The 24,016-nt window shown below is 36.5% G+C and overlaps 2 protein-coding genes across 23 annotated transcripts in view; one reads left to right on the top strand and one right to left on the bottom strand.

The window, feature by feature from the left end:
* Nucleotides 1-15,587, top strand: part of SRPK2 (SRSF protein kinase 2) — a 344,030-nt gene extending 328,443 nt beyond the window's left edge. For all 15 annotated transcript variants that reach the window (XM_056800872.1, XM_056800879.1, XM_056800871.1 and 12 more), the window contains one exon: nucleotides 13,949-15,587. In XM_056800872.1, the coding sequence (XP_056656850.1) occupies nucleotides 13,949-14,133 (185 nt within the window). In that variant the 3' untranslated portion in view covers nucleotides 14,134-15,587. The remainder of the gene's footprint in view (nucleotides 1-13,948) is intronic.
* A 2,935-nt stretch (nucleotides 15,588-18,522) lies between these two features.
* The window catches only part of KMT2E (lysine methyltransferase 2E (inactive)), an 86,805-nt gene continuing 81,311 nt past the window's right edge, over nucleotides 18,523-24,016 (bottom strand). For 6 of the 8 annotated variants that reach the window (XM_056800859.1, XM_056800860.1, XM_056800865.1 and 3 more), the window contains 4 exons: nucleotides 22,443-22,531; nucleotides 22,214-22,339; nucleotides 21,938-22,035; nucleotides 18,523-20,765 (listed from right to left, as the gene is read on the bottom strand). In XM_056800859.1, the coding sequence (XP_056656837.1) occupies nucleotides 19,263-20,765; nucleotides 21,938-22,035; nucleotides 22,214-22,339; nucleotides 22,443-22,531 (1,816 nt within the window). In that variant the 3' untranslated portion in view covers nucleotides 18,523-19,262. The remainder of the gene's footprint in view (nucleotides 20,766-21,937; nucleotides 22,036-22,213; nucleotides 22,340-22,442; nucleotides 22,532-24,016) is intronic. The other 2 variants (XM_056800861.1, XM_056800862.1) reach the window with 1 other exon arrangement.

Here is a 24,016-nt window from a genome sequence, read left to right as displayed (position 1 = left end):
GCTGTAAATATAGACTATCGTAAGCATAAACAATCTGGACATTTTGGAGATATATTTAATTGCTTGAGAGAGGCTTGTTAGCAACATCCCAGGCTTTCCATATTTCTCCAAAATTTTAGCTACTGGAGACCCAAGCAGTAACTCTTTTGAGCCTGTGTTAACCCATTTTCCAATTTATAATATTTAGACTCTAATTTTTTCCCAGAACTTTACTTCACAAGACACTGGTCAGTGAAATGGAGATCTTAGAAAGTCGGGGTTTTTTACCTGCTGGGTAGTGGCCCCAAATACCAAAAGATCACTAAACTGCAATAAAGGTGCCCGAGAAGCCTGCCAATGCCAAAATGTTAGATTGAAAAGAACCTATATAGAGACAGTCCTTGAAATAATAGTTTATTGAAAAGAGGAAATTAGCATCTGAAGTAGATGCATGTAGCCTTTAAAATGGACTATGTGAGAAATGTACCCTCACACTCTTTTTTTGTTCAGATTAACAGAGAAGGAACTCTGTTAAGGATCAAAAAAATACCTCATACATAATACATTCATTCTTAATGCTTACTTCCATACAACTTTTTTTTTCAGAAATTATTTCACTATAACTACTTCTCAGAACTGTCATCCCATTACTTACTTCTTCATTGGTGCATTTATCATGACGGAGGTGCATCATTAATGTTGCTTAACATCAGCAGAATAATGTGTTTAGGTTTAGTTCCAGGATATGCACCTTTTCTTGGCAGGAGCTTAGGAATATAGATGCCAGCTTCTTAAAAAATGTTGAAATTTAGGGGGGCAGCTGGGTAGCTCAGTGGATTGAGAACCAGGCCTAGACATGGGAGGTCCTAGGTTCAAATCTGGCCTCAGACATTTCCCAGCTGTGTGACCCTGGGCAAGTCACTTGACCCCCATTGCCTAGCCCTTACCACTCTTCTGCCTTGGAGCCAATACACAGTATTGACTCCAAGACGGAAGGTAAGGGTTTAAAAAAAAATGTTGAAATTTAACCTCTTTAAAACTGTGCTGTTATAATTTAGCATTAAAACTGTGCTGTTATAATTTAGCATTTACTTAAGATTACATTGCCAGATTCCTTTATCATATTGGTTGCCCTTTTATGGACATGATGGAGCTTGTCAATCTCCCTATTAAGATGTGGTCTTTAGAATTGAACCTAGTGCCCTAATCTAACAAAATGATAGTGGCACAGTCATTTCCCATATCCTGGACTCAGTGCCTCTCTCTTTCTCCCTCTCCTCCTGCTCCCTTCCTTTCTGTTTTGAAATAAATTTATATTTTTATTAATTACAGCAATGTTTATAAAACATTCTGTGTAATAAAGAGTATATATAATTCAGTCTATAGACACTGTGGTGAGGCCTCCTTTTCCACATTGCTCCCTTTTTAGGCTACATATTACAACAATCCTTTAGTCCAAAATTTAGTCTTGTCTAATCAACCAGATTAAGAAATCCTTATCTGGCTTTAACTATCAACCTCCAGGTACTGCACTGAAATACTTTTACGTCATTCTTATCAAGAAGCCTAACCAGTTCTAAAGGATGAGCCTAGCTCAGCTGGGATGAACTCCTCCAAGTGATTAGGGTTCTGATTAGACTATGAGAAAGGAGACATCCTTGATTAATTCATTTACTAAAAATATGTCAAGTTTAGTTTTGGTCATGCAAAAAGATTTTTTTTTTTGCCAAGAGTGATTAAACACAAATAGATTAATTATAGGAAAATGGTTCCTTAGGGTATGTTGAAAGTTAAGTGATTATTGATCTGTTTGATGAAGCCAAATGTTAACTGTAACTTGTTACTGTGGAATTTTGTCTTTGTGGGAAAACTATTAATTTTAATGCCTAAATGGTATGTGTCAGAGAGATTTTTAACGGCAGGATGGATTTCTACACTTTTTAGCTTCTTTCTCATTAAGCAGAAATGCTGAAAATCCACTAATTGCTATGGCAGGTTTGCACCCATAACACAGAGTACATTTTTTTCTTTGACAAGTCTGGAAAGGAGTATATTTTCTTATATTCCTAAATAAAATATTTGCTTGGATATTTGCCATATACAATTCTACCTAAGGGGTTCTAAATAAAATTTTAATGGAAGTAGTTCAGTCAGCTAGACACTTTGTTGGTAGGACACTGGCATAGCTGAAAAGAAATAGTTATCTCTTTTGGGATAGTATATAAGTGCAGCCATACCATGTTACAATGGATCTGTGATTATCTTAATATGAGTACTCCATTCAGTGCAGACAGGAGCCCAGCCACACTCTGTCTACTTTCCCCTCCTAGCAAGGTCATCCACTTAGAGGTAGCCAGATTTGGAGCCAGCGTGACCTGAGTTCAAATCCAGAATTTGGCACAGACCAGTCCACTTGGGCAAGTCACTTATCTTCTGTCTGCTTCAGTTTCCTTCACTGTAAAATAAAGATAATAATAGCACCTATCTCACATGGTTCTTGTTAGAATTAAATGAAATATTACTTTTAAAAAGCTCAACACAGTGCCTGGAATACTGTAGGTACTCAATAAATTCTTGTTCCCTTCCCCCCATTAGTGAGAGTCAGAGTTAGCCTTTGTAGTCCAAGACCTGACTAATATGTACTGGCTCTGTGATTGCTGGCAAGTCACAACCTCTCAAAGACTACTTGCAGCCTTCTGGCCATAATGGTTGCCTGAAAGGTGGTAAACTAGACGACTTAGCTTCCATTCACACAAGACCAAAGTAGGGATCAAGAAATCTGAAGAGGAAACTTACTATAATAAGTGACTTCTTCCAATCCAGAATTTTACAGAGCCAGCCAGAAACTCACAAAGCTAGCTCCAGCTAATCTAGGCTATAAACTGAGTGGCCTCCCAGTGGAAACAGAAATAGGCCAGAAACCTGTGTAGCTTGCAAGTTTCTTTATTCAGAGACAAGAGTTGAGGGCTCCCGGGAAAAGGGCTCTGAGTAGCCTGAAATCTCCAGGGTGATCGCCACAAAAGGAACCTTTGAAGTCCCAAGGAATGACAGCAACTATTGCTTTTTACCAGTGCTGAGCCTGGGACGGTCTGGATCAGGTACACTCAAACTCGAGGTGTTTAGGGGCCTCCAGAGTCCCTATCACTCTGCTGATGACATCAGAGTGCGTTTAGAAGAAACAGCACTCTCACCCTCCGAAACGGAAGAGGCCCAGCACAGGGAGGTGGCAGCATTAGCAATAGTCATGAAAACAAATCGGGCCATTGAAACATCTCCTAAAATGCACAGAGAAGAACAGAAGTTTAGAAGGTAACATACAAGCAGGATATGTTGGAATGTAATGTGGAATTTTCATTATATACTTAAATACAAGAGGTATGAAATGAACATTTGTGTGTTCTGTGTGCCCAGAAATGCTGTTTTCAATATTATGTTTATGTTTTTAAAACCATTAAATAGTTGGCCAGCACAGTCAAGTATAAATTGTTGAGGCATTCTACCTTCCTTCAAATAGGACCATATATTTAGATCTGAAAGATGCCTTTGGTCATCAAGCCAAACCCTTCATTTTGTCCAGGATCAAACAGCCAGTAAGTGAGGCAGGATTGGAACCCATCTCTTTCTGATTCCCAACTTTAACTTAATGGACATTAAAAATTATTGATATAGTCCAAATCTAATTATTTGTACTCTCATCTCTTTTCTTTGCAATTTCCCTTCTGTGCCAATCTAGTAAATATGTTGGATAAAATAGAAACAAGGTTAGTCTGACTTGTTGTGATCGTGGTGTAGTGTGTGTGAGTCTGTTGATTTGAACACATTAAGGATAGCTGGATGTATTCATTTATCTCCTTACCATGAGTTTCAACTCATCCATTTTTGCTTTATTTTTTGTTCAGTAAAGATCGATTCCCTTGAATACAAAACATTGATGAAAAAAATTTTAAGTAAAATGCTAGCAAAGAAGCTAAAAATCATATATCACAAAGATTATACATTATGAACAGGTTGGATTTATATTGGGGGATATAAGTTGATGTAATAATAGGGAAATTATAAACTTAATTAACTGCATTAATAACAATAAAAATCATGAATATAGTGATAGGTTAAAAAAGATTTTGATGAAATAGAAAATTCATTTCTTTAAAAAATACTAGAAAATGGGAATAAATGGATGTTTCATTTAAAATGATAAATACCTAAATATTTATAAACCATACCAATTCCTATTAAAATCACTTCAAATAGAATTGGACCTTCTTTTAAATTAATAATTATCTAAAAGTAAAACTTTCATCATATTAATGAATATAAATTAGAATCTTCTCAAGTAGAATCAAGGATGAGATAAGAATGTCCATTGTCTCCTTTTCTATTTGACTCAATATTATATATGCTACCTATAGCAATATGACAAGGAAAAGAAATTGAGGGATTAAGCACAGATAAAGAAAAAACAAAATTATCTCTTTCACAAATGATAGTGTTGAACTTTAAGAACCCTAAAAAGTCAGCTAAAAATTATTTGAAAAATAACTTCAACAAACCTGCAGGAAATGAAATAATTTCATACAAATTATCACCACTTTTGCATAAAACCAGTAAAACAACAGAAAGCAATTCCATTTAAAATTACTACAGAATGTATAAAATACTTGTAAGTTTACCTACCAAGATAACACTTAAGAACTATATAAACACATCTACAAACCGCTGTTTATGAAGATAAATAATTATTTGTGACAAAATCCATCTGGAGGTAAAAAAGGTCAAGGCTTTCAAAGTTGGTAATTAAAAAGTAATCACAAATTATAATCCCCAGAAGTAACTCTCAAAGTAATTTGGTAGTGGTTTTTTACCAAGATAAGTTCCAAATTAATATTGAATATTTTGTTATATTACATTTGGTACATTGTATATAGGCATACTAGAAAAATATGGGGAGGGGGGAATCCTATCAAGATCTGTGGATTGGAAATAAATTCATGACCGAGGGATCGAGAATCACAAAAGATAAAAATGCATAATTTTGAGGAGATAAATTTGCAAGCTTTTTGCATAACCAAATTCAGTAAAGCTAAGATTAAAAAGGAAACAACTAAATGTAAAAAGAATCTTTGCAGCAAGTTTCTCTACAAAACATCTCATTTCCAAAATATATATAGAGCTATTTCACAATTAGAAGAATAAGAACTTTTTCCCAACGGATAAATGGTTGAAGGATGCAAACATGAAAGCACTCAAAGGAAGGAACTGAGACTCATCCATATAAAAAATACTCATGTCACTACTAATTAGAGAAATGCAAACAAAGCATTTCAGAAGTTCCATCTCATGCCCATCAGATTGGTACAGTTGACAAAAAGGAAAAAAAGAATAACTATTGGAGAGCCTGTGAGGAAACAAATGTCTTGATATTCTCTTGGTGGACATTTGAATGGATGCAATCATTCTGGAAAAGTTTGGAATTATACACAGAAAATGTATTTTTTACTCTGCTTGCTCGTTCCTAGGAATATACCAAAAGTGACCAAAGAAATAGAGGAAAGATCCTATGTACATAAATATATTTATAGCAAGCTCTTTGTGTGCGTGTGTGTGTGTGTGTGTGTGTGTGTGTGTATATGTGTGTATGTGTGTGTGTGGCATGTGTGGCAAAAGACCCCAGAAAACTAAAAGGATGCCCATTAATTTAAGAATGGGTAAAGAGCATGATGAAATACTATTGCTTTATAAGAAACAGGATTTCAGTTGTGAAAGAACATATGAATTGATGTAAAGTGAAGCAAGTAGAACCAGAAGAACAATTTATATAAGAGCAAAATTTTGAATACATTTTTAAACTGATGAAAAATGGAATGAGTAGAACCAGAACAACAACAGCGACAATACTGTAAAGACAAACAACTTTGAGAGTTGGAAGAACTATGATGAACAAAATAAGCATCCATGATTCCAGAGAACTGATGATGAAACGTATCATTCACCACCTAACACAGATGTGACATATTTAGCAGGAAGAATAACACAGATAATTTTGTATACAGCCAAGGAAGGAATTTGTTTTGCTTGACTACACAACTTTCTTACAATGAATTTGTTTTTCTCTTTTTTTCCATGGGGTTTAGGATGAGAAGGAATGAAAATAGATGTCTGTTAATTAAAAAATAATTGAAAAAGAGGATGAGATGGGTAGGATGAGAAACTGTGTAATGTTAAATATACTTTCAGATATGGTTCCCATATTTTTAGTTTTGCTTAATTTTATTTTGTTAAATAAGAGCTCTCATGAAACGGAGGTAATCTGTTAATATTTGTAATGCAAAAAAATACCAATAAAAATTTAATTAAAAAAAAGCACAGAAACAAAATTATAGTTGGGTAGTTACAACTTATTGTTATCAGTTAACCCAAGCATTCTGTGAATAGGATTCCTATCATTTCATTGATGTTCCTCCCACTACATCTTCAAAAAAGATGCCCCTTTTTGTACTCTAGCATTCATTTTCAGCATGAGTTCATTTGGCCTTATTGTACCCCTAATTCTATTTATGGAGGACCATGCCATTCTTTTATATGTGTGTTATCTCCGTTTCCATATTTTTTCCAAGTCTTTAGATTTAGGATTTGTAACTTTCTTTGGTAGTTACACATACCTCTTTAGATCACTTTTTTTTTTTTTTATCAAACTAATTTCTTCTTAAAAATTCTAAATTTCACCGTGAGTAACTTGCCACCCATTTTGGTCTCATTTCCCATGTAGAATTTAGGCTAATGGATCCTATCCATCTTTTCACATGACCTGTGAAACCCACTCTTCCCAAACCAATGAGGAACATCAGACAATGTTTAAAGAAGCTGCACTTATTTTATAAAGTGTAAAAGGGAGTGAACATTGTATCCAAAATTCTTTTTTCCCTTCCATAATCAATTCCCTATCCCACTCATCATGAATTATAATTGTTTATGTTCCTCTTTATGTTTTGCCCTCCAACACTTACTCCCCAGGATCTCTTTCCTGAGGAAGTTGCTTTAGACTTCTCACATCTTCCCAGATTCCTTCTCACATCACTCAGAATTCTTCCTTTACTAGTGCTTCCTTCTTCCCTATCTCTCAGGAAGAAATGCTTTAGTGATCCAATCAGTTCACAACTTCTCCAATATAGTTCCTCTTTGATTCTAAATCTCAAATCCTCAATCTCCTCTTATCTACTGCTGCCTACTACCTATCAACATCTTCCCTGTTTTTATATATCCTCCCTTGATTTGGCCATCCCTGCTAGCTACTGTCTTATATTTATTTTCTCAATGAAACCTTTTGAGGAAATCATCTACATTGGCTATTTCTTCTCTTGCTTGATTCTAAACTCTCCACAGTGTATCTTCTAACCTCATCATTCAACTGAAACTGATTTCTTCATTGTGACCAAAGTTTTATTAACAACAAATCTAAAGGCATTTTCTCAGTGCCTACCCTTTTTGATATATTTCAGGCCTTTGATCCTTCTGATCACTATTTTTTGGTTAATGTCTCTAAATTTTCATGACACTGTGTCATTTGAGTTCTTCTATCTCTCCTACTATTCTTCAATCTTATTTGTTAAATCTTCAGTCAGGACATGTCCACTAAATGTGGATGCTCCCCAAGGTGCTCTCTTGGGCCCGCTTGTGTTTTCCCCCTGCACCATTTCATTTGGTGATTTCATCAACTCTCATGAATTCAGTGATCATCTCTTTTAATATGATTCCTAAATTTATATATTTAACCCCTGTGTCTCTTTTGACGTGTATCCTCACATCAATAACTACTCCTTGGACATCTCAGAATGAATATCTCATATAACATCTCAAACTTGACTTGCCCAAAAAACTCATTCATTCATTCATTCTTTTTTAAAAAAAGTTTTTATTTATTCAAGTAAAAAATATTTTTAAAAATTTATTTGCCTCTCCTGCTACCCCTGATTGAGTAGATTTAAAAAAGAAACAGTACACATCTTTAATACAAACTAAATTGTATGTTTAGTTTCATATTTGAAGTTCATCACCTATTGGGAGGTCTGACCTGTTTGACCTTCATTCTTCTTGACATGTGATTTATCATTGGGTAAGTCAAAGTTCTAAAGTCTTTCAAATTTTTTTTATTCATTTATTTAGATATTAAAACTTACTACCTTTTCTCCAAACCCTCCTGTCTTCCAATTTTTTCTATTATTGTTAAGGATATTACCATCTTTCCAGTCATCCAGGCTTGCATTCACAGTGTCATTCTCAATTCTTCACTTTGATCCTACAGATTTAATATTGCCAAGGCCAGCATCTACACATTTACAACTTCTCATATATGCCCTCTTCTCACCACTCATACAGCCTCCACTCTGGTGCAAATTCTCACCACCTAATCTTGGACTATTGCAGTAGCCTTCTGGTTGCCCTCCCTACTCTGATCCATTATCTACCAAAGGGTTGTTCCTAAAGCTTAGCTGTGATCAAATCACTCCCCTCCCCAACTTAGTAAACCCTAATGGTTCCCTGTTACTTCCAAGATCAAATATAGAAACCTTTGTTTTAATTTTAAAGCCCTTTATCATCCTGGGCCTTTCTTACTTTTCCAGGCTTCTTGTACCTGACATCCTTCTACCTAGTTTCAGATGAAATTATACTGGCTTATTTTTTGTTCCTCTCACACAACACAACTCTTTCTTCTAATTCCATGCCTTTTCTTTGGTTGTCCCTCATATTGAGAAATGCTTTCCTTCCTTGTCACTTCCTGACCTCCTCCAGGTTTACTTTCTCCAGGAGGCTTTTCTTGTTGCCTGGTTCTTACTGCCTTCCTTCTGTAAATATATTTTTATTGCTTTAATTTATACATTGTTTCTGTTATTGGCATGTGAACTCCTTGAGACCAGGAAGGGACCATATTTTTGTTTTTCTTTACCTCGTATATTATAAGTACCTATGTTGACAGCTGGCTTAGCAGTAAGAACAGGACTTTCTCCTGTTCCCTTTCTCTATTATTTGAAGTGGGAATCTCTAATAATCAGCTGCTCTGTTATTGGCAGAAAATTCCAGCAAGATTTGTGGATAGTTAAAATCTCCAAGCATTATACTATGAACACTTCCAGGCCAGATTTTAGCTCTGTTTCCCAAACTCTTTGTTGATATAGTCTGCCCTATATTCTTTCAATACTCTTATTTCTCTCTCCAGAGAGATTTCCTTGTTTTCTTTGCTTTCCCACACTGGTTGCTAAATTTCTTCATATTAGTATATCTCTTAATATACATTATTGCTCCGCTGCTGTTTTTATTTATTTTGTCTTTTCAGCATAAGGTAGATCTATCATTGTATTACATGTATGACTCACTCTAGGAAGTTTCAGGGTTAATTAACTATGAGGTCAAGTCAACTAATTTCTTTTCATTAGGATTTCATGAATTATTCTTTTGCTTTAAATACTTTAGTGTCAAAAGCTGAAGATAATTATATTTGATGTCTTTACTAAAGAAAGTTTCACACAAAATGGTTTACTGAGCTTGTTTCCCTAGTTAGTATGGATCCTAGACCTGTGACTTTTCTTGGTAGAAGGAGCTCTTTGACAGGAAAAGAGATAGGAGATATCTTTGATAGAAGAGCTCTTGCTCTCAGTTACACATTTTCTGCAGCCTAAAGAGTTGGCCAGAACCCTGGCAGGCTAAGGGCCTTGCTCAGGATCAGTGAGCAAGGTGTGGTAGAGATGGGGCTTGAGCTCGGACTGGCCCAAGGACAGCCCTCTGCCATCTTGTAGTCAAGCAATTTTTCTGCGCTGTTGAGAAGACCTGCAAAATGGAAAAATGAGCTGTGCTTGAAAATGTAAATTACTGACACCATGTCATCAAGGCCTCTTTTTTGGGGGGGAGGCCTATGGCATGGGCAGTGATTCCAAGTAAAGCCAATAAGCATTAATATGTGTCAGGCAATGTGTTAAATGCTGGGGATATTGAAAAAAAAGAAAAACCAGCTGCTATCATCAAAGACTGCTCATATTCTAATGGGGAAAACATGCAAATATCTACTTACATGCAAGGTACACTGAGAGTAGTTTGAAGATAATCTGAAACTGGAAGGTACTAGTAGTAATTAGGGATGGAGGAGGCGAAACTTGAGGGAAATCAGGGAAACGGACATACAGGGGTCAGAGATCAAAGCATTCCGGGGACATTGTAGCACAACAGCCAGTGTGATGGCATGGAGAAAGGAGAGGGGGTTTCCCACTTGTGGAAGTGCTAGAAGAGCCAGTGTAACAACATCAGAGCCCAGTGTGCTCTGAGGTCAGTGTAAGTGTAAGAAGTTTGAAAGATAGAAAGGGGTCCAGTTATGAAGAGCTTTAAACAGAGGATTTTTATGTTTGATATTGAAGCGGATTGGCTTTCAGGCAATGGTCCAATACTTTTGAAATAGACCTTTGGCGGCTGAGTGTAGGATGGATTAGAGCATGCAGACACGTGAGGCAAACAGACCTGGTAGAAGTTTATTGGGTTGATGAGGAAGTGAACTAAGGTTGTTGTGGCTGTGTGAGTAGACAGAAGGGGGCATGTATGAATAAAGTTGGAAAGGTAGAAATGACAAGATTTGACAATTGAATGTACATGTGGGGAGAAAGAATGTTAAAAAGTCAAGGATGACGCCAAATTTGTGATACCGGTTCATTGGGAAGATGCAGCCCTCTTGACAATAAAAGGAAATTTGAAAGAGAGGATTTAGGGATAAAGACAATCTAACTTGCTATTTAGAGATGAGAAAATTTAGGCTCAGAAAAGTCAAAATCCAACCAACAAAAAAATCATACTCCCAGTTAATTTACATTAAATGAAAGTAAAATTAATTTTTTATTATGAAAGTATAAAATGCATTTTTGTAAAGTACTGATTGCAAATTGTAATGAGGAGTGGGCGAAGCATACCTTTTCAAACATTAATTAGAGCTGCACTGTGCTGGCCGTGAGAGTATAAAGATAAAAAGAGTTATATCAACAAAATTATTCATCAGCAAAAGCTTTGTAGTGGCTACCATTTGTGAGATTACAAGATGATATTGATGTCAGGTGATATACACGCTTGCTATCTTGTAGTTTTGTAGAGTTGACTAATGTTATATGTCATGATATTTTATGTAAAGCAAGGACAATTACTTGCTTTTTATCAGCCTAAGCTAGGAACAACAATTTTTTCCTAATTTATCTTAGATGACATAAATCTTTCTTTCCTATCCCTTTCCCCATGCACAGGGTATTGCTTTCTGAGTTGTATTATAAAAATAATCTTGTATTAATGTAACAAATTCTGCAGTAGAAAATCAGTTTAGTTCCTTGGGGGCAGAGGCTTTTTAATTTTTGTTTGTATCCCCAGTACCTATACAGCTAGGTGCCTGGTCTAAAATCTGGAAGACATCTTTCTGAGCTCAAATATGGCCTCAGAGACTTAACAGCTGTGTGACCCAGTGCAAGTCATTTAAACCTGTTTGCCTCCATCTTGTCCAATGAGCTGGACAAGGAAATGGCAATTCCCTTAGGCATTTTTGCCCCCCCCCAAAAAAAAACCCTAAATGGGTCACAAAGAATGGGAAATGACTGAAAATGACTTAACAGCAACAACAAAATCCCCCATGCCTAGAAGTTTTATTGTGTGTGCTACTTCCAGCCACAAGAGTGACTCAGTATTTTGGCTTGGACTAGATGAAATCAGATTGAACAGGTTTCCTGGACTTTTAGTTAGTTCTCTTTCAGTTGAGTGCTGGATTTTATGTATAAAATATGTCACTGCTCTCTTTTGTTGTTTTAAATTAACATAAAGAGTGGATAACATATAAGGAAATATTTAAAAGTTGCAGCTCTTAAAAACACGTTGGAATAACTATTGGAAACATTGCAGCAGCTGTTGGTGTGGGGAAAGTCAAGTGTTTCAAGGATTGTTCAAACCCACAATGAAACAGGATCAAAAGGCAAAGCAAAGTGGGATTGAAAAAAAAATGCCAAGAACTGATAGGCAAGTGCTGTGAACTGATTTAGTTAATCCTAAGAACTTCAAAGGTACTTGGCTGCTGAAGAGGTTGTTATTGATAATTATTAATTAGATGTAATGATCTCTCTAGAATAGTGATGATGAACCTTTTAGAGATGGAATGCCATGCCCTCTCCCCCCAAGGAGTGCTGGGTGCACTTCCTCCTTCCCTCCACCCCCCACACAGGAGGGAGGGAGAGAGGAAGCTCTCCCATTGGGCTGCTGGGTGGAGGGGTGGGTGAAGTGAGGAATGTCCTCAGTGAGTATAGAGAGAGGGAAATGGCCTGAGCTTTCTGCTCCCCTCCAGCACTGCTGCCTGTGAGCAGCCCATCTTACCTGCTCTGCTGTGCGCTCCCATTGGCTGCTGAGCAGAGGGGTGGGGCATGTACAAACATGTAGAGAGCGGGAAGGGAGCAGCTCCACCAGAATCTCTCTGCCTTTCTAGTAATAAACTCTGGGGGTGGGGATGGAGGTGGGGAAGGGCAGCCACGTGCCCAGAGTACTCTGCATGCCATCTTTGGCACCTGTGATATAGGTCCACCATCACTGCTCTAGAAAAAGGCCAAATCAACTATATGTGGGAAGAACGGTGAGATCAGTAAAAAAAGAAACTTCTTATAATTTTACATAAAAAATGCTTGTCACAGACAAGACACTACAAAAACTGGAGTGCTAACAATTAGGAAAAGATAATTTTTAAATGACAAAACTCACTTTTTTATCCAAGGCTATACCAAAAACTCTTTGTTGGGTGAAGCTTAGGCAAGTCTCTTATCTGGGCATTTTTACTTCTAATGGGTCTCTAAGTCTCATTCCTGGAACATCAGATTCTGGTGATCATACTGATACTGAAGCAGAATTGTTCTGGAATGACAAAAGTTTCCAAATGGAGGTGGAAGTACTGGTTTAAAATTTTTTTTCTAAGAGATGGAAATATACTCTAGTGACCTAGGAATTCCCCTCAGTTACTTCCTTTTGAAAACGTGTCTGTAATCAAAGCTAAACTTGGAAAAGTAGTTATTAAAGGTTCTTATCCAATAAGATGAAAGTGTAATTCCACAAAGAACTAGAGGATGTGTCAAAATCTCATCAACACCGTGCCAAACTGCAAAACAAATGATTCCAGCAAAACGATATATTACATAGTAAAAGCTCAAGATATAAAAGTTGTAATGTTTATTGTACAAGTCAATACATTTACATTATTTTACTTTGGCCCAGTCAATTTGCACAACACTAAAGGAGGCACTTAAATGGGGGCTGGTTGAATGTTTTAATGGGATCTCAAAAAAAGTTTGCTGCATCATCACGCCTTTCAGAATTGTCATTATTTTGACTCCTGTCCCATTCAGTGAACTTAGCCAAATCTATACACATTGGTGTCCTTTAATCACAGACAATCTGTCATATAAAGAGGCATAAATTAGTATTTAATTGCTTTGGTATAATTTGGTTACTTAAGAAAAATACCAGAGTAAGACATTGTTGCATGTTTATGTTCTGCTTCAGAAACACACATTACTCTGTGAGCTAGTTTATTTGTTCCATAGGAAAGACTTTAATTTAGGAATTTATTTTAGGAAAATGAGTATATTTACCTCACTTTATTTAATGTATTTCTGAAAAAGAAACATAAAAAATAATTTAAGGATAATCTTCTAAAGATCCCCAGCTTTCCAAAGAATTCTGTAAAGAGACCCCTTAAAATTAGATGATTGATCCCTGTGTTCTGTAAGCTCGTATCTGCACTTTTGGTTTGTTGTGAGACTGTCAGATGTAACAGTCAGTCTACTTGACTGATCTGTTTTAGGGCGCCCAGACTTCTAAATATTGATCAGGTAGGGTACATTGGAAAGGTGGCTTGCTGGTCCCCAATGAGAATGCAAGTCATGGCTGCCTTCTAACATACCACTCTTTTGTGTGCATGTAGGAGAACTACGGCATATTACGAAGCTGAAGCCCTGGAGCCTCTTTGATGTGCTCGTGGAGAAATATGGTTGGCCTCATGAAGATGCTGCACAGTTTACAGATTTCCTGATCCCGATGTTAGAAATGGTTCCAGAAAAACGAGCTTCAGCTGGAGAATGCCTTAGGCATCCTTGGTTGAATTCTTAGCAGAATCTCCAAATATAACATTCTGAGCTAGCAAATATTTTCCAGTACATCGGACCTAAATGGTGACTCTCAAATTCTTTAACAGGATTACAAGTGAGCTGGCTTCATCCTCAGACCTTTATTTTGCTTTGAGGTACTGTTGTTTGACATTTTGCTTTTTGTGCACTGTGGTCCTGGGGAAGGGTAGTCTTTTGTCTTCAGCTAAGTAGTTTACTGACCCACTCTCTTCTGGAAACACTTAATACCTTGTCTCTAAACATTGTTTCTTGTGTTGTGTGGCATTCAAATGTCATTTTCTTGAACAAAAAATACTTTCCCCTTCTTTGTGTTTCGGCAGGTTTTTAAACTATTTATGAAGAACTCTTTTAGCTGAATATTCTATAATTTACACGCTTAAGAAATTATCAAGTTGGAATCAAGAAAGTCATGGCAAGGAAATGTAATTTTATCTGCTGGCAAAGGGATATCATTCTTGTATTATAGTATATGTAAATGTACCCTGTAAATGTTTTTTTCCATTAAATTTGGGATGGGACTCCAATTTCCGAGTAAAGCTACCAAGTTTTGAGTAATCTGTAGCCTCTAAGTTGCATGTAGCAGACATCTGCTGCTTTGAAGTTATGCAAACTTCCAATTCCATAGCAATTCTTTTTACATTGGATTTTAAACAAAGCAGCTCTGATTTCTTTCCCCATATGGCACTTTAACAGAAGGCAAGACTTGTTTCTCAATCTAAAACATGGATTACATACTTGCATTCCCATTGGATATTTTGCCTATTTTTTTAAAAAGTGCATTTAAGGAAAAATAGCAATTTCCCTTATAATGTGATAACACGCTACAATGTGGTATTTATTGTTGCCTACAAGCACCGTAAGTCCAACTATACGCAGGTTAAATTGAGCAAAGGAAACATTTCTACATGTGCAATGAAAATTATGTTTGAGAAAGAGCATTCTATGTCCAAAAAGCAAGGGGTAGAGTGTATAATTTGCAATGTTGATGGACAGAGAAAACCCCTCAAGTCTCAGAGGTTAAAGAGATCACGTTCATTCTTCATGTAGCTTTACATGTTTCTAATAACAAATTGCACTAGTTTTTTGTCTTTCCATGAACTGGAGTACAAAGAAAATGATTTTCCCTTTGCGAGTTGCAGTTTGGTTTATGCGTGTAGAATCCAGGACACAACCATAGTAGGCAATACAGATTTTAGAAATGTTAATATACAGAGGTATTTTGCCTCTTTTAGAAGTCAGTGGGATGAATGTAATTTTTTTTTCCAGTTTTACACATTAATTATGGTGCCACTTTTTCTTGACTTTGTCCATTTAAATTTATTCACATGCCTTTGCAATAACTAGATTGTGAAAAGATACCCAAGTGTTGTAACAATAACCTATTGTTTGAGGTGCTTGCAGTTGTCTAATTAATTAAAGTGTTTTGTTTTTTTTTCAGACATTGTGCTGGTCATTGGGCTATATACTAACATTTTTTGAGTTATTTACTATTACATGATTTTTAGCATTTATATAACAAAATTTGATGAATTTGAATGTTAAGATGTTGGAACCCTAGTTGCAGAATTTAGACATTCTGGTTAAAGAAACAGAAATCAATTCTTTTTAAGGGTAGAATAGGAATGTGGAAAATGGAGTTGCAGTCTAAAGGGAATGGGGTTCCCAAAGCCAAAAGTGAGTAGTGTTCCAAATGCTAGGGTTTTAGCAATGATGTTACTTATTCATCATCTCTTAGAACTTTCTTTGAGCAGAAAAAAAAAAGGGCTTAAAGTGCATCAAAAGGGATACAGATGAGATGGAGGAAAGAATTTTGAAAAACCAAGTTTTAGAAATATTTGGAATGAAATTGACTTAGGTTCAAGATGTTGGGCATTAGATGAAACTCTGAGATCACTGCCAGCCTTAAAACAAAAACAAAGGAAAGTATAACTACATGAGTTATTTAGGCTTTTAGAACTATAAGGAATAGAAATGATCTAGTTTTAACTGCCTAATTTTATAAAGACTTTCTTGCTCATGGTTAAAGAACTCAGACTACAACTCAAATCTCTTGATTTTTCTAGGTTTCTTAATTCAGAGGAAATATTCTAGAATATAATTTGGTGTAGGAGAGTACACCAAAGAAGTCTTGATCACTGACATGTACAATAGAAAGCATGTTTGACTTGGAGTCAGAGAACCTGGATTTAAGTAATGGCTGATACATATTATTACACATGACATTGAGTGAGTGAGTCACAACCTCTCACGGCTTCACTTTCTTCATCTCTGAAATGGAGCGTTGAACTAGATCTCTAAAGGTCTCTTCTAGCTTGAGGTCTATGATTCTGTGAAAAGAAATACATTACACAAAAACCACTGATGTAACTACTCACCAACTCTGATTTGATCTCCCATTCCCTTTACTTTTCCAACTGAAACCTTATAGTGACACAGCCCATATAGAAACTTCCCACTTGCAGACACTTAAAAGCATTAAAAGCAATTAGTAATCTTTTACACGAAATGTTTTTTAACTCTGGATTTTTTTGTTGATCTGTGGGGTTTTTCTAAACATATGCAAGATCCATGGTCAGTATGAATAGGATCATAGAGAGAAAAAGAAAACTGTTAAAGAGATCTTAGAAACCATCTAGTCTACCTCCCTCACTTCAGAGTTGAAGAAACTAGATGTGAGAAAGGTTGCTCAATATCACAATGGTAGTAAAATAGCAGAATTGAGATTTAAATCTGGACCTGACTCCAGAACCAGCACTCTTTTCCCTATACTATGTTGCCTCTTGGGTCTTTTTTTTTTCTCCAATTGCTGATGTGGGGCAACAGTGGGGATTTTTGTCTTGCTCTGTATAACTCAGTACATTAAGCTAATAATATTCATTGTGCTCTTTTCTGAAATAGTAATGTACTAGAGGATTTTGTACATTAGGCCCTCAATTTAGTTTTTTGATTGTAGGTTTGAAGGCTATTTTTTTCTTTGAAAAAAAATGTATAATTTTGGTAGTATCTAGTTTCTACCTATCATTAAAGATCTAATTTGGGGTGGAGAGTATTGTGGTGTAAATGCATTTGCCTGTTTTATTAGAATAAAAAATAACAGAATCAAGACCTTGCTTATGAAACATTACAAGCAAAAGAATATATACATACACACATATATACATACTTTTATGTATGTATGTATATATGTGTGTATATATACATATATATGTATATATGTATGTGTGTATAAATATAGTTTCATTAAGCCAATGACTTTTGGAGAGTCACTGGATGGCGTGAGGCACATTTCCTAGACAAGGTGTTTATCTGGTAGAACATGATTCAGAAAATTCACAGTGTCATCCAGAGGTTGAAATTTCATCCATGTCTAATCCCCAGGTCACAAAATTGATCTTAAGCCTCAAAGAGATTAGATTGCTGCAACCCACCATTACTGACTAAATTACAAAATGAATTTCAAAAATGGAAGCATATAGTTCTAGCCAGTTCATAAACCTGTTCATAAAAAGGGAACAGAACATGGCATAAAGTGACTTAAAAATAGTAGATTTTTAGAGGATTGCTTACCTTTATTTTGAAAATGTTTTTCTCCAATGACAACCTAAGGTAAAAAATTATATTAAAGGGTCATTTTAGGAGAAGAAAAAAACTGCCATTACATCAAATGGTAGAATAAGAGTGGCTCTATGTTATCATATCCAAATGCTATCACCTTTTTCTCTTTTTTCCATAGAATGAAATATATGGCCACTTATAAAATCAGTCATTTTTAATATATTTTAGTGACCAAGGAATTGAATATTGCTAACAAAAGGAATCAGTTCTACTCTTCAAATCATTCCATTTTCATATAACGTTTATCTTTACAATAGAATGGGGTCAGTTTCCAAAATCACTTTGAGAAAATTTTGACACTGTCTGCTAGCCTAGTAGTCACCTTTCTTCTTCCAGGGGTATCTATCCAATGTTGCAATAACAATAAATCTACTTTTAGACTAGAATATAATAGCTATATCCTTAATGTGCAAGCAAAGAAACATTAATGGGGTTTCCAATGAACCTGTAACTAACTTAAACTGTTTAGTATGAATTTTCCATCTGTAACTAACTGTGCCAACTTGGTATGACTTCTGTGAAATGCATAAATGGAATGGTCTAGTTTTATATGCTTGTAAGATGCTTCACTGAGTAAACTGACATACATGAGTATATTTCAAGTAGTTTCTCTGGCTCTTACTACTGTATAAAACAGTAGGGAAACAAAAGAGAATGCTTCTATCCTAACTTGCTGGCTAACATCTGAGGTAGCAGTAGCAGTAGCAGTAGCAGTAGTAGTACTCATTCATTTTAAAGGTTGTACAGGACAATTTGGTAAAACTGACATAATTGTGATTTATTAACATGAATTAAAATGCCCAACCAGTGCTGCAATATGACAGTATATTAAAAAAATTTAAATGTCATATACTGTACTACTTTCACAAAGATCACACATTTTTGCAAAAAGACTTGTCATATATATACAATACTATATCAAATGAGAAGCTGTAAGCAATTTTACACGCAAAAGAAATACAGTATTTACAGAACTTGTCAGAAGACATTAGAAACAATCTATACATTAAATTACATTTTTCTGCAAATAACCGATGAAACAAAAGAGCCAAGTCCACACCAAACTATAAAAATCTGTATTGCATTTTCTACCTAGATGCACACACAGAACTGCTGACAGAATGGGAGGGAAAAAAACCTGTTAGTGCCATCACTTAGCTGTGTACTTATTACATACGTATAAAAAGTAATATAGAAAACATTCACTAAATGAAATTAACTGCAACAATAAAATTTAAGATTATGCAGCATCAAATCTACTGCCAGAAAAACAGCTGGAATGTTCACTTACAAAATAAAGATACCTAATACTGGTTTAACAGCACGTTTTTCAGGAATTTTAAAAAGCAAAAATGGAAAAAATACAATGAAAGAGCACTGGTGTTTGCTTTTATACAAAGTTTCATGTACAAGCTTTAAAAAGTACCGTGAAATAGGTACATATGAAATATACAGTTTATCTTACAGAACATTTTAAAAATGTTTTAGAAGTCCTCGTTAATGCCACCCTGAACCATGGTAATTGTTCTGAAACGTCGGTGGCACCTGTGCTCTGTGAATTGGAATCTGTCCAGGCACCGGAGATGCCTGCTGAGGTCCTTGAACCCCGTGTGGCAGGGTTACAGAGCCAGGATGCGGACAGAACCCTGAAGCTGTAGGTGTTGGAATACTGTTTGGTCCTTGTGGCTGGAGATGAGGACCTTGGACTGGTAACGGACAGTGTGGTCCCGTCCCAGTAGGCTGGTGTTGGGGTCCAGGTCCCAGGGGCGTGTGGTGCGCGGCTTGTGAGGGGTACGACGGCACGGCTGGGTGAGCGCCCGAAGGGTAGAGCGGAGGTCCTTGGTGGGGCGGGTGGTGTAAGGCTTGAGCTGCTGTCGTGTGGTGCCCAGAAGCCAAGACACTGGCGGGGGGTGGGGGTGGCGGGGGCGGGGCCGTGTTCACTACATGCTGGTGTTGTGCTGGCAGACCTTGGTGGGTGGGGGTGGGGTGAGGTGGGTGGTGGTGAGGGGCGGGGGCTGGTGGAGGGGGTGGTGGTGGTAGATGATGTCCAGCAGTTTGAGAATGAATATGGGAACCAGGGGCCACCGCGTGGACGGGCCCCACTACGTGTGCTACAGAGTGCTGTGGATGGGAGCTCGGCGGCTGGACGAGATGTGGTCCTGGAGCGGGAGGGGGCGGCGGTGGTGGGGGAGCTGCCGAAGCCTGATGGTGGAGGGTAGAGTTCTGAGATGGCAGAAAATGCCCTGGGGTCACATGGTGCCCCGGAACCGGCTGCTGACTGGTGGCCCCAGGAAGTGCTTGATTTGGTCCAGATGTAAACACAGTTTGTTGGGGAAGGCCACCCTTCAGCTGATTGTAACTCTGAAAGTTGGCCGAGGACTGCTGGCTTTGATAATAGGAGGAGGTGGCGGCGGGGGGTGGCGGAGGGGGGGGCGGGGGGGCGGTGCTGTTCAGATTCTGTTGGTTAAACTGACTATAAGTGGCCACAGATTGTCCCGAAGGTGTCTGGGTGAACAGGGCTCCCGCAGGTGGCTGTGGAGGATTGGACTGAAGGCTCTGTGCTGCTGGATAAAAGTTTCTGTGAGAATCTCTCTGAGGCGTTCCAACTTGAGGTGACTGAGCATGGTGGGCCCTGTAGGGAGATCCCAACTGCTGTGTGGGAGGCTTTGGTGAAAGGTAGCCGTGCTGGACGGGGGGGTGGGGAGTGGATGACTTGGGAGGATTTTCTACATGAGGCGATGGGGGACAATGCAATTTCAGAGGGGCAGAAGGAAGCTTTTGTGACAGTTGCTCCGATGAACTACGCACATGTGACTGCGAAGAATGAGTCTTTGAAAGTGCTTGGACGCTATTTGACAGCTGTTTCTGTTGTAGTTCTGCCTTTTGAGGATTGGTGGTCTCTGTCTCGGGTGTATTAACTGCTGTTTCCCACTGAGAATCTGGTTTTGTGGGTGTCTTTCCAAGTGACTGGGCAGAAGCTGTAGGACCTGGGGAACAAGGCTACATGAAAAAAGAATGGGTCAATGTAACCTTTATAAAGTGATTTTTATTACATATTAAAAACAGACTAAGGGATATTAGCAAAATGGAAAAATTACATGATACTGTTGTGTAAGGATTGTTTTGGGAAACAGATAAACTTGCCATGACTACTTGAAATTAGGGAAGTTTGAGAAGTTTTCTATTTAGATTTTAAAAAAAATTTCTTCAAACTTCTCCCATTAAGCAATTTCTTAAAAACAACAAAAAAACCAACATATGGTCATATTTAAGTTTAAGCTACATATAAATCACTTGATATTTTTTCCCAATTATTAACATCATGTTTGCTAAATTTCCTCTGGTAACAATTCTAATAGACTTAAGTAAGACAACTTGCATACTTTCTACTCCTGTTTCAAATGAAACTTCCTCATACGAGACAATGTTACCAAAGCTGTTAGAAAACTACAACCCTGAAAAGCATCTGAACTATTTTGAAAAGAGGAAATAGTTTGAGTTAACTAAATAATTATCAAATACACTAAAATTATTAAGTTACTAAAATTTGTTTCTACCTGAATTACCTGTTGTAACTGGAAAAAATGACAATTTTCCACCATTGAATCACTTTTATGGCCATGAAGTAAAAACAGTTTCCCAATTTTATTAAATTTCCCTGCTTACTTTAAATTAATTATATCTTTAAAATATAAAATTCTTTATTTGAAATATATCTATTTTTTAGACCACCTGCACTAATTCCAGTTACTTGTAAAAAATTCTCCACTTAACATGGAGTAGTAAAATGGAAATCTTGGCATTTAGAGAAATCAATGCTATCTGACACCGAGAAATGTCAAAACATTTCTGGAGACAAACTAAGCTGTTAGTATTCTATCCTATCGTAGGACCTTAGTTGAAGACTTGACTAATATTCGCAATCAAAACAATTCATTCAGAAAGAGCCCCCAACTCTATCTATTCCTTCCTTTCCATCCCCAAATGGGTTTTCAAAAGAAAATAAAGACTAATTTGGTGAATAAGGTAAGTGAAACACAAACTAGGTAAGGGGTAGCAGGTCAGGTGTTCACAAATTGATATCATGGTATAGCTCAAATCTAAATCACTGCATACCAATCAACTTCAATTTTTTTCTGAACTGCTACATTCCAAGGTGCTGTGTTATTTACCTTGCTCACTTTTGAAGGACTTTTACAAGTCTTTAGAGAAGTGTCTGGGGATAGACATTCATTTGTGGTTGTGGGCTCTGGATTTTCAGGATCAGGGTCTGTAAAATAAAAAACCATAGTAAAATGTAAAATCACATGATAAACAGTGCTTTTGCAAACACTACAATGGAATTTACATTCAACTATTCAGACCAACTTTTATAAAGATTTTCTTCTCAGTGATTAAAAAGCTGTTTAAAACTACAACTGTAATTGATAGGTCATCCGCTTACTGACCTTCTATAAGTTCACTGAAAGAAGGGACTGGGACCTTAAGTTGCAACTGGGGAATGTGATTTGAATGAGATGAAGGTGAAGACTGAACATGATTCGGTGAGCATGGGATACAAGGTGATTCTCCCCCTACAGATGAAGCAAACCCAAATAGAATATTAGAATTGCTATAAACTATAACATACATTGGTTAGTTGAATTCACTTCCAGGTAGGACAACAAACCGACTTACCACTATCTTTGTCTTTCCTATGATCACTCAGAAGTAAGGCTCTCTGATAGCTCCTCTCTCTTACTTGTTCCACTGATGTTGAAGCAGTCCTTTAAAATATCAGGATGAAAGAGTTTTATTTCATCTTTTTCAATAATAACTATATTTAAACCAAATTTGTTGTAGATCAGAAAAAAATTTTGAAAGAAATAATATGTCGAGTTAATGCTTCTTGAGCACAGAAATTTTATATTCTTAATACCTGCTCTACTTTTATCTTTGCTGCAGTTAGAGCTTACCATGCATGAAGAAAGCTTCCTAATAGGGAAAACTAAACAAATTATTTGGGAGAAATTTTTAACTCAACAAGAAAAATAAAACCAGGAATACTTGGTTGGAGTCAATTATGCCATTATGAATAGCTTAATGGATGGTTAAAAATCATGAGAGATATTCCTTTTGTAAACTAACTTTATAGAACTGTTTTATTAGTCAATCTTCAAAAAGGCTTGTCTTAGAACCAGTTCCACAAGAATGGTTTGTTAAGAATGAAATTTAGGCCAACTTTAATTTAATCTAGGGGTCTAGATTCAGAGCATTTCTTATTGTATTTCTTAAAAAGGAGGGACAACGATAAGAAATGTTATTTATCCGTATTTAGGAATTGGCAACAAAACAACAAAGCTATACAAATAAATCCAATTGTTCTGAGAATTACTTTATATACAAAAAAGGTAGGAGCAGCAAGTCTAAGACTCAACTGCTTTCTTGATTCTTTTCCATTTTCTCCTCCTTCTACATGTCATAAACAGGTTCTATAACAGTTCTATCCCCAATCAACTTGGACAGAAAGAAAAAGCAAAAAAAATCAGTGATTAGTTTTCTAAAGTGGCACCTATTTCAATTGTACCGCCAATGTTTTGGAACTTTTCTTCTGGCATTTGCCAGAATCAATTTGAGTCATACTCTTGCGCGCCTTTCCTTTTTACCCCATCCTACCCAAATGACATTATCCAACAACCCCAACTGACTTTTGGCTGTTTATGTAGAAATCAAATCTACTTTAAAAGGAAGAAGATTTATCATCACTGAGAACACAAAGGAAGAGGACAAAGGTTCTAAAGGTAGGTCTTCAAATGAAATGCCAGCAACAATGGAATAGGTATATGGCCTCCCAAAGCGATATATTAAAATTATTTTTTTAAAGGTTGAATTACTTAACAAGTCATATGATGCCAAATTTTAAATGGAAAACTGATGATAAAAATGCAATCATTTTCTCTGCTCCATCCCAATAATAAAGTTAGAATAATCTTGTTTTCTGATTTAGATTGTGAGTCTAGTAAATTTTATTTAGATAAATTGAAGATAGAAGGCAAAAGTTAAAGCATAGGATTTGATCCACATGAACATTCCTTTAAAAAAAATTATTTCATCCCTTGAAGAGGAAGAATTCACTCTTCACTTACAATGGAAGACTTGGTATCATATAATAAAATTAATTAGATACTAACACTACTAATATTTTTCTTTGGGCAATTCCTTGAAGAAAGATAGCTAAATAGGTGTAGATTATTTTGAATCGATAAATCCCT

The sequence above is a fragment of the Monodelphis domestica genome, chromosome 5, assembly GCF_027887165.1.
Source record: "Monodelphis domestica isolate mMonDom1 chromosome 5, mMonDom1.pri, whole genome shotgun sequence".
Lineage (NCBI taxonomy): Eukaryota > Metazoa > Chordata > Mammalia > Didelphimorphia > Didelphidae > Monodelphis > Monodelphis domestica.
The sequence above is the reverse complement of the archived record's forward strand: the minus strand, read 5'-3'. Positions and strand labels throughout refer to the sequence as shown.